Source organism: Heteronotia binoei, chromosome 5 (assembly GCF_032191835.1).
Source record: "Heteronotia binoei isolate CCM8104 ecotype False Entrance Well chromosome 5, APGP_CSIRO_Hbin_v1, whole genome shotgun sequence".
Classification (NCBI taxonomy): Eukaryota; Metazoa; Chordata; class Lepidosauria; order Squamata; family Gekkonidae; genus Heteronotia; species Heteronotia binoei.
The window spans coordinates 116,214,742-116,228,897 of NC_083227.1; the positions used below are offsets into that span (position 1 = coordinate 116,214,742).

General features: G+C 39.5%; 2 protein-coding genes across 2 annotated transcripts in view; one reads left to right on the top strand and one right to left on the bottom strand.

Annotated features, from left to right (window-relative positions):
* UBLCP1 (ubiquitin like domain containing CTD phosphatase 1) overlaps positions 1-14,156 on the bottom strand; it is a 143,130-nt gene that overhangs the window by 87,463 nt on the left and 41,511 nt on the right. The window lies entirely within an intron of this gene.
* The window catches only part of RNF145 (ring finger protein 145), a 104,736-nt gene that overhangs the window by 38,317 nt on the left and 52,263 nt on the right, over positions 1-14,156 (top strand). Inside the window, exon 3 of the mRNA XM_060240225.1 lies at positions 9,535-9,643. Coding sequence (XP_060096208.1) covers positions 9,535-9,643 — 109 coding nt within the window. The remainder of the gene's footprint in view (positions 1-9,534; positions 9,644-14,156) is intronic.

The following is a 14,156-nucleotide window of genomic DNA, read 5'->3' on the forward strand; positions in this document are numbered from 1 at the left end:
TCCCAATCTCCTGCCTTCCTAGCATCTAGTATCTGGATGGAACTCTGTGGTTAGGTGTTCCTCTAAGAATGTGCAGATGGCCAAGGAATGGTGTGCAGGTTCTTTGTTTTAGATTTTTTGGCTTGGTTCCAGAAAATGTATCTGTAAGCAGAATCTCTGCTGCATGGGGGTCATTCTGTCCTCCAAGCCAGGCTTTTCCTTGGTGGTAGGAGAATTGTTTACTTTCTCCTAGAAGATGTTTACAGAACATACTCTGATAACATATTCTTGCTAGAGAAAAAAAAGGCTTCCTTTTGATATCTAATGTGCTTAGTAAAGATTCTAATAAGAAACTATATTTTTCTTTGTTCCCAAAATCCACTAGGCCTATAGCCCATAGAAAGATGCTATTTTGTATATTTTAAGGCAGGTTCTGTGATCAGAGTTAGTGCAAATATGTTCTATGATTAAAGTTAGTGCAAATTTTTCTGGCACTCTGTGCATGCTCTAGTGCAAATCTGAATCTACATTCTGATCAGGTAATTGTCAGGCAATGTCAATCTACCTGAATTTAATATGCTTATTAAAACCTAGTAGCCATGTTGAACCAATGTTACTAACACGATAGAATGCTATGCACATCAAAGTGTAATGTTGCCAATGTACTGTTTGAACTCGCTTTGCAATTACTAACCAATGTAGGAATGCATTCCTTTGAAGATAAGTGCCTTCAAGGACAAAATGCCAGTTAGTCCCAGGAAGAGAGAGACCACAGGAAACTGATAAGAGAAAGTTACTGTGTGAATCTTCACACTTGGACTCCCTGTTGTTTAGAATAGCAGCTTTTGTTTTGGAAACCTTTGATGTAGTATCCTTAAGTATGCTTTGTAACATTGTTTGGTATCAGTCCCAATTTCTCTTCATTCAATACATATGGATTATCAAATAAAGCCTAACTTTGTATCATTTCAAGGACTGGTTGATTTGAGATCTAATTGCCTTACAGTAATTGGGGGTGGTTCAAACAGCAAAGGTGGGGGTAGCATAAGGCACACTGGACTGGCCAAAACCTGGCCTTCTAGCCAAATTTGTGTCCTAAGGCAATATCATATGCAACATGACATCATCCTGGAGATGGCTCCCAGGACTTTGACAAAAGGATTAATGGACAGTGTTGGTTTTACCTAGTGCAAACCATCGTAAAAACAAAGAAAATTAAGTGGACAATCTAGCTCCAAATTGTTTACTATTTTGACACCGTAACTAACATAGTGGAAGGGGTCTATGTGACAGGATTAAGTAATTGACAGCTATCTTGCCTAGATGGTCGGCAGGAAGAGTCTTTTGTTAGGCGAGAAGCCATCGCAGCAATCCTATTGTTAATCATTGGCTTTTTCATCAACATCTCCAGAGCATGACTGATCTCTTGGATGTGATATGTGTTTTGGACATCCCCCTGGTATGGAGGTGTGCAGGAATAACCGTGTTGTTTTGGGACATCTCAGGATGTCCCTAACCCTTGACATGGCTTCTGTCAGGGGCTGCTTTTACCACTGTCGTCTGGAGATGACAGAGTGCAGTTGCTATCTGCAGGGCTGGGCAACTCATCTGGGAAGCACGAACTGGGGTCCTCTACTTGGCAGGCATAACAGTCACACAGTCACAGAAACAAGCAGGAAGCTGGGTGGACCTTGGCTGGTAACACTGCTGCATGATCCATTCAGGGAAAATGTCCATACTGAGACTGGCACAAAGGCCAAATACTTATACTCCAACAAGACTGAATGTCCATAAAGCAGTAGGTATGTGAGTTTTTAAAGAACAAAGTCCATAGTGGCTAAGAGTTCATGTAGGCCTGGCATTGGAGCCAGGGGTTTCATAATCCTCAATGGTGGACAATACAATGTTTGAATTGTATTAATTGAAAGGCTGGCCATTCATTCTTCATTTAGCAGTCTGCTCTTTACATTCCTCAGTCCCTTCCAATAACAAGAACTATCTGTCTGTCTATCTATCCTGTTGTCTATACATTAAGATATGTGAACTAGAGGCTTCAGCTTGATTTGTGTATGGCAACTCCCATAATGTCTTGCCATATCACTACACTGAACTATGTGGAAATGCCTTGATAAGTGTCAGGGGTTGCTCTTTAGTGTTGCCATTTTGTTTGTTATATTTATTCCCATCTTTCCACAGAAGTGCAGGTTTGAATTGTTTCATTCAAACCTTGACAATGAGTACCAATATGTTCATCCATAAGGCTTCAGTAATTTCTTGAGAGAATGTAAAGTCAGTCATGACGAGAACATCTTCTGTGTTAAATATAATTCTTTCATGTAGTTCTGCATTAACCAGTAAATCTTGGCTGCATCATTCCTTAGTCAAGCTGAAGATAGCCAAGTAGTACTTTATTCAGGGCCTGTACAAAATGCTCATAGGTGGTTGTACTTTTACCATTACAATCTTTCTGACACTAGAACAGGAAACAGTTAAGAAGTGTCAAGACTTTCACGATACTTGGGTTGTTACCAGTGTTCCCTCTAAGCTGAGTTTGTGTGAGCTAGCTCACAGTTTTTTAGCCTCCAGCTCACATATTTTTGTTTTAGCTCAGGAAATATGGCTCCAGAGCAAACTAATATATGTAGTAGCCAAATCGCTTGCTCACAACTTTATTTTATTTATTTTATTATATTTATATTCCGTCTTCCTCTGAAGGGTTCCAGGCAGCTAGCATCAATTAAAACAACATAAAATTACATTATTACAGTAAAATCACAATTAAAACATCTCAAGCATATACAATTTTAATCCCTAGATGGCATTGTTATTACTTCTTAATTAGCACTGTTTATGGTAATGTTATTAAGTGTTATTGAGTGCATTGTGTTTCTATTTGGGTCGGATTAGGATATTAATGCTGTGGGGTGGTGAAATACTGGACGTCTCCATTAGGTGTTAAAAGCCTGTTTAAACAGTTCTGTCTTGCAGGCCCTGCAGAATTGTGGCAAGTCCTGCAGGGCCCTGATGTTTTCAGAGAAAGCATTCCAAAGGGTAGGGGCTGCCACCAAAAAGGCTCTTGCCCTGGTGGTGGACAGTGGAACATCCTTTGGCCTGGGAATCACTAAAAGGTTTTGTGAGCTTGATTGTAGTACTCTCTGGGGCTCATATGAGGACAGGCAGTCCTGGAGGTAGACAGGTCCCAGGCCATATAGGGCTTTAAAAGGTCATGGCCAGCACCTTGAAGTGAGCTCACAATGCCACAGGCAACCAGTGCAGCATCTGCAGCGCAGGTTGAATGTGCTCCCATAAAGGTAGCTCCAATAACAACCTGGCTGCAGCATTCTGCACTAGTTGTAACCTCTGAGTTCACGTCAGGGGCAGCCCCATGTAGAGGGTGTTACAATAGTCTATTCTCGAGGTGACTGTCGGGTGGATTACTGTGGCCAAGTCGCTGTGCTCTAGGTATGGAGTCAACTGCCTTATGATGATAAAATACGGATTTGGCAGTGGCTGCCACCTGGGCCTCCATAGTCAGCGAAGACTCCAGGAGTACCCTAAGCTCTTGTCCCTAGAAGCTTTAATGCCAGTAGCTCACGAAGTAGTATTTCTGCTCTTCATAAATACTTACTCTGCTGCTGAGGAATCTTGGCAGATCTGCCATGAAGCTCCACCAAAGGGAATATATTAAAGCATGCCAACAAGAATAACCTATAATAAGTCAGTGCCATGGGATGGAATAGGTAGTTGCTAGAGGTGTCAATCATATTGCCAGTTATCTGGTCTACAAATATGCGAGGAAGGAAACATGAGGAGTGAGGGAAGGAACAGGAACCTGCTTGGGAGGTCATAGCTTCAGTGCCTGGTGGAACAACCTCCTCTGAAGCAGCTTGCTGCAGCAGCAGCCGCCACCCTGGTAAGTAGAGGATCACTGCAGTTGCCATCATGCTGGCCTCCCCTTCCTCCCCTTCCTGCACATGGCGAGGCAGCTTTTTTCTCTACCGAAGCTGGACAATCCCTCCCTTCCTCACCACCAGCACACAACAAAAGAGACATACCAAGGGCAGAGGGGAGGGGAGTGGGTCACCCCAGGTGCATGCAGTGAGGGGTGCTCAGAAGCCCAAGGGGTGGGTTTGCACTGGAGTGGAGAGGAATGGGCTGCGGAGATGCTTAGCCTGCCTGGCTTTGATCATGATGCTGGAAAAGAAGATTGTTCCTCCTCCCCCCGCCCCCGTGCAAAGCCCTGCCTCCAACAGAGTCTCAGTAGACAACAACAAAAAAGTTAAGGGAAAAATACATTCTTTTTTTGCTCAACATCCTTAACTGTGCTGAACAAGAAAAGAATGCAACCCCCCCCCTCCCCCAATCTCTGTCAACATGAAAGTTAGGGGGAAGAAATCCTTCTTTCTCCTCCCTAACTTTTTTCTCTCTACAAAGTCAGGGATGCTCCTCCCTCCTATTTGAAAGAGGGCAGCTCTTCACATCAAAAGAATTACTGGAAACTGGTGTTCCGGTGTTGCTTTGTTTCTTGTCTTCCCATGGAATTGTGAGATTCAAGGTAAAAACTGCATTGCTTGGATTAAGCTGGGTAAATTTTCTGCCTTTGCCTTGAAGTCTTTACATTCAGTTTATCTTCCTGGAAGATCTGTATGTCAGAATGGATTGTCTTTTAGTGTTCCATTTTAAAAGAGTGATAAAAAAGTATTAATTGGATAGCAAAGTGATTTTTTGTTATGAGGCTTTCCTGCAAATGAGAGGAACTTGCTGCAGATTTCCCTTGTAATGTTTTCATGTTTTCAATGCAAATTCCTAAGGGGCTTTATTTTGTATATTTCACTTCCCACCTTGTTTTAAAACTAACAGGAAAATATAAAGCATCTGCTGTCATCACTGCAATTGATGTTGATTTATTAAGAAAGATTTCATTAAGAATTTATTAAGAAATATTTTCTAGCCATTTTTCATAGCACCTCCCATAGAACCTACTGCAAATAAATTTTAGTGTTAAATCCTGATAGATCCAAGTGGGCAACCGTGTTGGTCTGAAGCAGTACAACAAAGTAGTAGTCAACTTTCACCTTTAAGACCAACAAAGTTTTATTCAGAATATAAGCTTTCGTGTGCTCTAAGCTCACTTCATCAGATGAGGAATCGGGTACAGTGAGCAGAGCTACATATAGCTGGTAGGCAGTGGTTTAGAATGCAAAATAATACAAATTTAAGATCCAATTTTAGAATAGTAAAATTAACAAATTGAGCAAACCTTTGATCTGGGTAGCATGAGCATGAGAAAGCAATAAAACAGTAATATGTCAAAATGTGAGAATGTCTGTTAATCACTCTATTGTTATAAGGCTGGGCCAAAAAGAGGGCATTTCTTTCTCAGAAGTTTTCTCCCATCCAAATAACTTACCTTTTAACTTGTAACACACATATAGTTTGCCATCAGAAGAAAAATACATTAAAATATAGTGGAAGATGGGTTTAGTATACAGGGCCGAATCTAGGGGGGGCGGAGGGGGGTGCTTGCCCCAGGCGTCGACGGAGGGGGGCACCAAATTGGGTATGGAGTCCATTGTATTCTATGGGCGCCATTTTTTAATTTTGCCCCCCTCAAAAAACATGTAGAAGTATTTAAGATGGAGTGGAAAAAGTTTAGAAGATACGTAGAAAAAGAGTGGAAAATAAAAGGCCATTGGACAATTTTTGATAATGATTAAGTACAAGAGGGAGGAGGATATTAATTTTTGTTCTTATTAATTAAGAGTACCTTTAATATTAATATTTTAAGTATAGAACACCGGCGGGGGTCAAGTAACAGGGGGAGGGGTGGGTAGAAAGTAATACGTGGGATAAAAAAGTAGTTGTTATTGATGTAAGAAATTGAAATTTATTACCATATGTTACTAATAAAATTGTTTAAAACAAAAAACATGTAGATCCATTCCTGTTAGTATATGTGATGAGATAACAGCCAATATCCCTATTTGAATATGTCAATACAGCTAAAAGAGAAATACATTGGATAGTGATGTTCTTGTCCACCTAATTTACTTTTTAACATGTAAACATCATTCTAGTTTCCTAGTATTCTAGGAAAAAAGAATACAATAAAATATAGTGAAAATGGGTTAAGTATATGTAATGAGATAAACAGCTAATATCCCTATTTTGAGCATATCAATACAAAAAATTAATCTGATACACTATTCTAAAAGAAAAATGTATTGGAACACTATGGATGTATAACTGTACTCAGTGAGAGTGGGTTTAGCATCTGTAATGAGATAAAAAAACCCAATATCCCTGTTCATTCCTGGGGAGATGTTTGTTCCAAGTTTCATAATAATTTGTAATTCAGCAATTTCTCTCTCCATTCTGTTCTTGAAGTTCCTTTGCAGTAAAACAGATTTGTGTCCATTTATCCTTTGTCTGACATCAGGAATTACAGGAATTACAGAACTGAGAAGCCTGTGGGAGAACACTTTAACCTTTCAGAGCATTTAGTTGTTGTCTCTCCTCAAAGAAATTTTAATAATAGTCTGGTTGGGAGGAGCCATGGCTCAGAGGTAGAGCATCTGCTTGGCAAGCAGAAGGTCCCAGGTTCAATCCCTGGTATCTCCAGATAAAAGGACCAGATAGTGAGTGACATGAAAGACTTCTGCCTGAGACCCTGGAGAGCAGCTGCCAGTCTGAGTAGATATTACTGACATTGATGGACCAATGGTTTGATTCAATATAAAGCAGATTCATATACACCTGGCAACAACCATAGAACAGTACTCTACTTTTATAATACACTTGTATGTCTCATACCTGGCATTACATTTATGACACACATATGGTCTGGCCCAACAAAGTGACATTTATGTCAGATCTGCCCCTCATAACAAATGAATTCGGCACCCCTGGGTTAAAGGGGATGAAGCACAAAACCTCACAAACATTGGTGATCAGACCCATGTGATATCAGCTGCTAAAATTTGTCAGTCAGGTTCTTCAAGTTTAACAGTCACAGAGGAGCTGGATATGTTTAGACAAAGAACTTCTAGGTCAGAAAGGGAGAAACCCATTTCAGTACTCTTTCTGTCCATAATTTGACTCTAAATGCTACGAAAGTATCTGAGCAAAACCACAGCAGCAAAGCTGAAAGAGAGTCCTCAAGAAGGACTAGCTGGCATTTATTTACTACTGACTGTACTAATGTTGTTTCATCTCAACCTGTGGCCAAAGAGCTGATAAAGCTACACATCTGAGTACTCTATGTAGAACCTGCAGGAAAACTGTCTGAATATGCAGTACTTTGGGACTGAAAGCCTGGATCCCAACTGTGGTGTAGACTTGTAAAATTATTAAAAGTGTGTCTTTTAAATCATCCCACTTGTTCTGGGAAATCATGAAGGTGTTGGGCATCATGGTTCCTTACAAAACACCTCAAAGGAAAGCCTTGGAAATATTATCATATTTAAATATCTATTTTGAAAACTTAAATGTCTTTACATATTGTTCTAAATGTTCTTGACTACAATGATTCTGACTTATTACAAGTAAAGGATTTTGGTTGGGGACTAAAAGACTAATTCTGTGATGCTGCTTAGAATAAGCAAGTGTTAACAGCCTGAGTGAAGTACAGATTCCTTGGTTGCTCCAGAGCTTTAAAATATTAAGAGCACATCATCAGTTGCCCTTTCAGCGAGCTTACTGTAGTTGAAGGAAGAAGATTGGGATGAGAGTGAGGGCCTGTTAAGGATAATGAGTTACAAAGGAGCAGTTGTTAACTCTTTAAATGTTTCATTTCACTTTAGAATGTTGAAGTATGTTTCTGGAATTGTATTAGGTAGCTAATGGTTGGTCCTACTAGCCAACACAGATTGGCTGGATGTTACATTGCAAAGTATAGTAAACCTGGTAATGGAATCCTTGGTGTTTTGTAATATTTATGTATGAATACTGAAATGTGTTATTTATTAAGAAGATTTTTGTCCCACCTTTCTCCCCCCCCCCCAATAATAGTTAACAAATTAGCATACAATTTAAAACATATAAATTAAAATGTTAACTTAAAAGCCATTAAAACCAACACACAAATACATCATTAAAACAAGTTAAAATCAGAACTTAATTTAAGTACAAGAGATAAGAACAACTGTTAAAACATTGGGGAGGAAGAAGTCTCTCAGAGAATGCCAAGCAAAACAAAAGTGTTCACCTGCTGTCAGAAGACAGCAACAGAAAGGAAAAGGTGAATCAACCTGGAAAAAGAGTTCCAGGGTTCTGATCCTATTCAGAAGGCAGGCAGAGAGTGCCTAATCTCAGAAGATAGGAGCACCCCCAGCAGACTCTCTGAAGGAGACCACAGTGTTCCAGTAGCTTCATAAAGTTCTTCAGGTATGCTGGTTCCAAACCATATAAGGCCTCAAATGTCAGTGCCAGCACTTTGAATTGTGTTGAAAAACAAATTGGGAGCCAGTGCAAATGGAGCAAGACTGGAGTAATATGGTCCATATGACCCACTCCAGTAAACATCCTCTGGTCAACAACCCACTCCAGTCAACATTTAGTATGTAGTGTTAAATCCTGTGGTAATATTGAAACAGGACAGATTATATATCTTGATACCACTTTTTGTTCTGAGAAAATCTTTTGGCTCTATATGGATTTGTGGGGTGAATTTTAGAACTGAATTTTTATATTATTTGACTTGATAGTCCCAAAATCTTTGTTCTGTTTGTTTAGTAGAAAATGCTTGAAAAGTGAGGACTACATGATATATATTAGATGGTTATGTTTCAAGTGCCATCTGCTGTGAAAATTTCATAACCACTATGTTTCCGCAAGCTTGATTTCTGGCCAAATGGGGTCCTCTTGTAGGTCTCCATCATGAATGAATATCACATATCCCCTTGCAACTAGAAAACAAGAGATATTAATTGATTTTTTTCCCAATTATTTCTCAAGGAACTGTTTACTTGTGTTACCTACATTGTTGAGAGATGTTCTGATTTCTGATTTAAAGGGGAAGTCCTTTGATGTTTTTGACTTAATGGTTAGCATAATTATAGAAATCTTTTATGTGCTGTGGGGTGAATCTGAGAGTTAACAGGGAGAACTGCAAAATTGTTCTCTTCCTTCTGAATGGGAGAATGGTGATGCTATTTCTGTTTTGCTTGTCTTTTTCTAAATGCTCATAGTTCACAGCCAAGTGGAGCTTTTAAAATTCTAAACTCATTTTCAATATGATCTGTGAACGGAAAAGATATAAGGTACTTTAAGATTTGCTTAATGTGTGTTTTCATTATTTATGAAAATTACATGACTGCAAAATGTTCATGAATGAACTTCTCAGCTAGTATTAGTGAATGGCTGGTTGATTCTCTTTTACCTGCATGATGAATTGTTTCTCCCATATTTTATTACTTGTGAGACAGTCTCACAAGTCTTCTACTTTTTGATTAAAAAAATTTAAGACATAGTGACTTTCCACTTCTGTTTTAAATGAAATACACTTTTCAGAAAGTTCATAAACTTGATTGTGAATAATCTCAATTTCTTCTCCAGGTTACATCATAAGTGTTGTACTCCTAACCTTACCCAGACAACACCTGGTTCAACTCTACCTATATTTTCTAACTGCACTGTTGCTATATGCTGGGCATCAGATCTCCAGGTAGGAATAGCAAAAATTGTTTTCTTTTATAGTTTTGATTTTCAAATTTGAAAATGTATTTTGTGAATATTCTGGCTGGAGCATCCACTGACCTTTTTCTCCTTACTTGCAAAATATGCTTGGGTTGAAAGGGAAATAATTGATGACAGTAATGTATTTTAATTGACTATGGAGAATATCTAAAGACTAACTTCTGACTGAATAAATGGGAAACTTTTCTGGACTTTAGTAATGATCAAGGCTGTAACTTTACTGGTGCCTAGAAATAAAAGGAATAATTTTCTATTACAGAGATACTAATATACTACTATTTAAGTTTGCACATTCAAACATGCTGGGTCAAAACCCCTGTAAGCCCCTCTTGAGGCACTGAAGTTTCTCTGAATTATTCATGAGCATGATTCAGCATCAAAGTGGACACAATATGCTAGAGAGAATAAGGAAGAAGGCCAGAAGTACATAAAGTGTAATTACAGTAGCAGTTATTGTTTGTATTGCATTGTTTAACAAATTGGCTCTTAGGAGGTCTTTACAGATTTTGAAATCTGAATTTAAAAGTTAACCATTTGATATCTGAGAGTATGGAAGGCTAGATTCCACTTATCTGAATGTTTCAACATATGTTTAAGAGCCAAATGACAGTTCTCTGAGATTTGAGGCAGACAGGAACTTCTTAGGAGACTGGGAAGGAAGAAGCTTGGTAGAGCATCTGCTTTGCATGCTGAAGGTCCCAGGTTCAGTCTCCTAGCATCTCCAGTAAAAAAGATCGGGTATTCAGTTATATCTGTTGCGCCCTAGAGAACCACTGCCAGTCAAAGTAGACAATACCTAAATAGACCAGTGGTCTACCTCATTCTATAACGATTTCATACATTATGTGGAACTGGACCAGATTCTTTTTCGCGTTCTGTGGTGAACAAATAGATATACCAAAATGATGTCCAAACCAGTAGATTATATCTTCCAGCAAATGCTTTGATGAAGACAAAAGAAAAATGAAAACTTGGAGATATCTATGAGGGTTTTGTGGTAGTTGCATTATTCAGGTATATGAGTCAGTATTTAAATGCTCCAAGAAAAGAGTGTGATAGTTTTGGATGTGTGATTGCTCAACAACAGAATGAGTCGCATTCTTGGATGCTCGTCTGAGCAGCCCTGCATCGAATCAATATTCAGCGGTTCAAATTTGAGTGCTACACACCCGCTTTTAATGTGAGGTGTGGCCGCACCCCAAGTATTTATTTGGTCTCAGATGAATAGTGACAGTTTCTTATTTTTTTTCTTCTCTTGTGAGGCATATTTGGCATCATCCCTCTTCACATTTAGAAGTATAGTTAATTTTTTTAAAAAAAAATCAGTTTAGTTAATTAGTTTTGGGTTTAGATACTGTTTTGACTGTTGGTTTCTGCTAGTACTTTTTTTTCCTTTTTAAAATTAATTATAAGATATCCTTTTGTGATGTTTGATAGTGTTTGCATTTGTAGGTGAGTTGTTTAATTCTGTTTTGTAAGCTGCTTTGAGGGTATTTTGTATAAAAAATGAGATAGCTATTCTATTTTTTTCTGCCCAAATCACTTCTCTTTTTGTGTTATCTTGGATGACATCATCACTTTCTGTAGCTTCCAGACCCACCATTTTGAGATTGCCTTTGACTCATTTCCCCCGACAAATATTAAAGCCCCAACAAACTTTTCTTTTACAGTTTTCCCAACATTTACTCTTTTCTGTCCTTATGAGTGCAATTTGAAGAACTTTTTAGTGGAAGTAAGCCTCTTTTAATAACATGGGACTTAATTCTGAGTAAACCTACTTAGGATTGTGCCCCTCTCTTTTCTTAACTACATTAACCTTCTTCCTGCTCACCTTCTCTCCTGTTATAATTTCTTCTGTTTGTTCTGTCTGGAAAGGTCTCTTTTGAAATGACTTCCTGTTGTTAAACCAAATTGTATTTTCTCTAATTCATCTTTTTGAAGACAATTGCTTTATCTCCAGTTATATGACATACTTTTCTCCTTGTTCCCTTTGCTCTTCAGTTTGTTCATTCCTTTTCCTATCTCCATTGTGTCCTCTGTCAACTCCCTATCTAGTCGGCCTCTTTATATCCCACTTTCCTCAAAGCTTTTCTTAATCTGTTTTGTGTTGTCAGTTACCTCTTTGACAACTTTCCTTCATTAGTACTGGTATTCTGGCAATAATGTCCTTTCCTTCTTTTATATATTAAGCTGCTTAGGCATTGTTTGTGTCCAGTCTGTGTATACATTGCCTTAGCATCCTGACTTTATATTATGTGATAATATATTAGAAAGACCTATTGGACAGCTCCTGATTAATACTAGGGTAGTGGACTGAAACCTTTCAGCAATTGTGTTTGTAAAAATGGTATTTCGGTGTCTAAATGTGCAGGATCCACAAAGTTGTAGATCAGCAGCTTGAGTAGTCATTATACAGAAAGAGGCCATTCCTTAGCTGTCAACCAGAGAATGGAAGAGTAGAGGATACAGGCTTACCTGTTTCCTAGAGTTAATTGAATGTAAATAAACACGATCATGGCTGACACTGGATGTAATGTCCTATGTGTTTATTCTGATTTTCAGCATGCTGTGTTTCTCCCATGAGTTTATTAATCAGGCAGTTCTCCCTATCAGAATAAAGCAAATTTTAATGAAGAAAATAGTGCTTCTATTAAAAATCTGTGTATTCCAGTTTTTGTTAATGGCAGTTTAAGGGCAGTTGCTTAGCTGTTATTGCCTTTCAGTTACTACAGTACTGAAACCACTCTTTGTAAACTTGGCTCAAATCTGTTATTTAGCAACAAAGTAGAGCTTTTCTGCAAATACTTAGATTATTTTACATGGTATAATATAAACACATTTTCTCTGTAACCATCACAGAGATAGAGAGTAGAATATTTTGTGATTAAGGGATAGAAATAGACATTGTGAGGCAGATTTACCCTGACCTATGACATGGAGTTATGAATTTCCTTTAAAAGCAAAATATAAGCCTCCATCCTGTTTTTTTTTTTTTTTAAATAAATCCTTGTGACAGGGACCCAAACCAATTCTTGTATGAATGGAAAGATGCTTCCGGTTGTGCAGGGAGAGAGGTAATTTCTGCTGACTGTATGACTTCTGATCCTTGTTCTCCATCCTTTGCTATTCCCAATGCTTCTGTGACCCTCAGGAGCAGCCATTTGGGAACCATTTTTTTTTTGGGGGGGGGGGAAGCATGAAGAGGAAGGTGGGAAAATAATGTTCATAAGCAGAGGTCTACTTACGATTCATTGATGACATCTTTAAAAGTGCCTTCTAATAGAGCAAATGACAGTGTTTTTAATTACCAACCACTTCAAGAAACCAGACATGGATCCTTTCCTCAAACACATTAAATCACAATCCTTGACTTTGAGTTTTTCATGTACATTGTATTATTTCCCTCTTTCTTTTCCTTTCCAAAATCTTACTGACACCAAGTAACTTTTTTGGAAATGTGGGAAAATTTTGAGTTTTGTTATAGATAATGTGGATTGTAATATTTAGGATGTTAATGAAAATATGAAAACTAGAAAGGGGTTTGTGGGTATCAGCAGTTAACAGAGAAGTATGGTCAGCTGCATGCAGGGCCATTGTGTGGGAGTTGGCGAAGTAGGCGGCCACCTGGGGTGCCACTTCACCGTGGGGGCAAGTACCCCTTCCTACCCCCGCCAACCCAAACGTCCCTTGCCTGGCCCTCTCCCACTTCAGAGGGAGCCGGGAAGAGGCAAAAAAGAAGGACATGGCCTCTTGTCAGCTTCCTTTGAAGCAGGAGAGGGGTGGGGCAGGCCACACATTCTTTCTTGGAGAATGCACAGCTTGACCTGCCCCTCCATTCTCCTGCTTCAAAGAGAAGAAAGAAGGAGGTGGTCTCTTTCTGAGTCCCTCTGAAGCGGAAGAGGGGTGGGGCAGGCCACATGTTCTTTCTTCAAGAACGTGCAGCTTGGCTCGCCCGGCCCTCTCCCGCTTCAGAGGAACCCAGAAAGAGGCTGTGTCTTCCTTTCTTGTGAAGAAAGAAGGACATGGCCTCTTGCCGGCTCCCCTTGAAGTGGGAGAGGCGTAAGCCAAGTTGCTCACAGCGCACACAGCCCAATGACATCACTTCTGGTGATGTCATTGGGCTGTGTGCGCCTTGCACGCACATGGGGAGAACCATGGAGGGGGTGTGGGCACAGGGTTCGGCGTGGGGTGCCAGAACCCCTAGCACTGGACCTGACTGCATGATGCAGTGAGACTAGTGAACAACAGTGTGTTTTTATTAGCCTTCTAGACTCTAGAGCAGTGATTCCCAACCAGGGTACCGTGATATGTAGATGTACCACAATGCCATTCAACCCCCCCCCCCCACCGACACCTTCCTCTGACCAGGCTGGCCAGACGCAGGGTGACTCCAAAAAATGCATGGACACAAAGCTGGCAGTGCTGCTTTATGACCACGCAAGGAGGCTCTGCCTGGCCCCACCTTCTCGGCATCCTCCTTT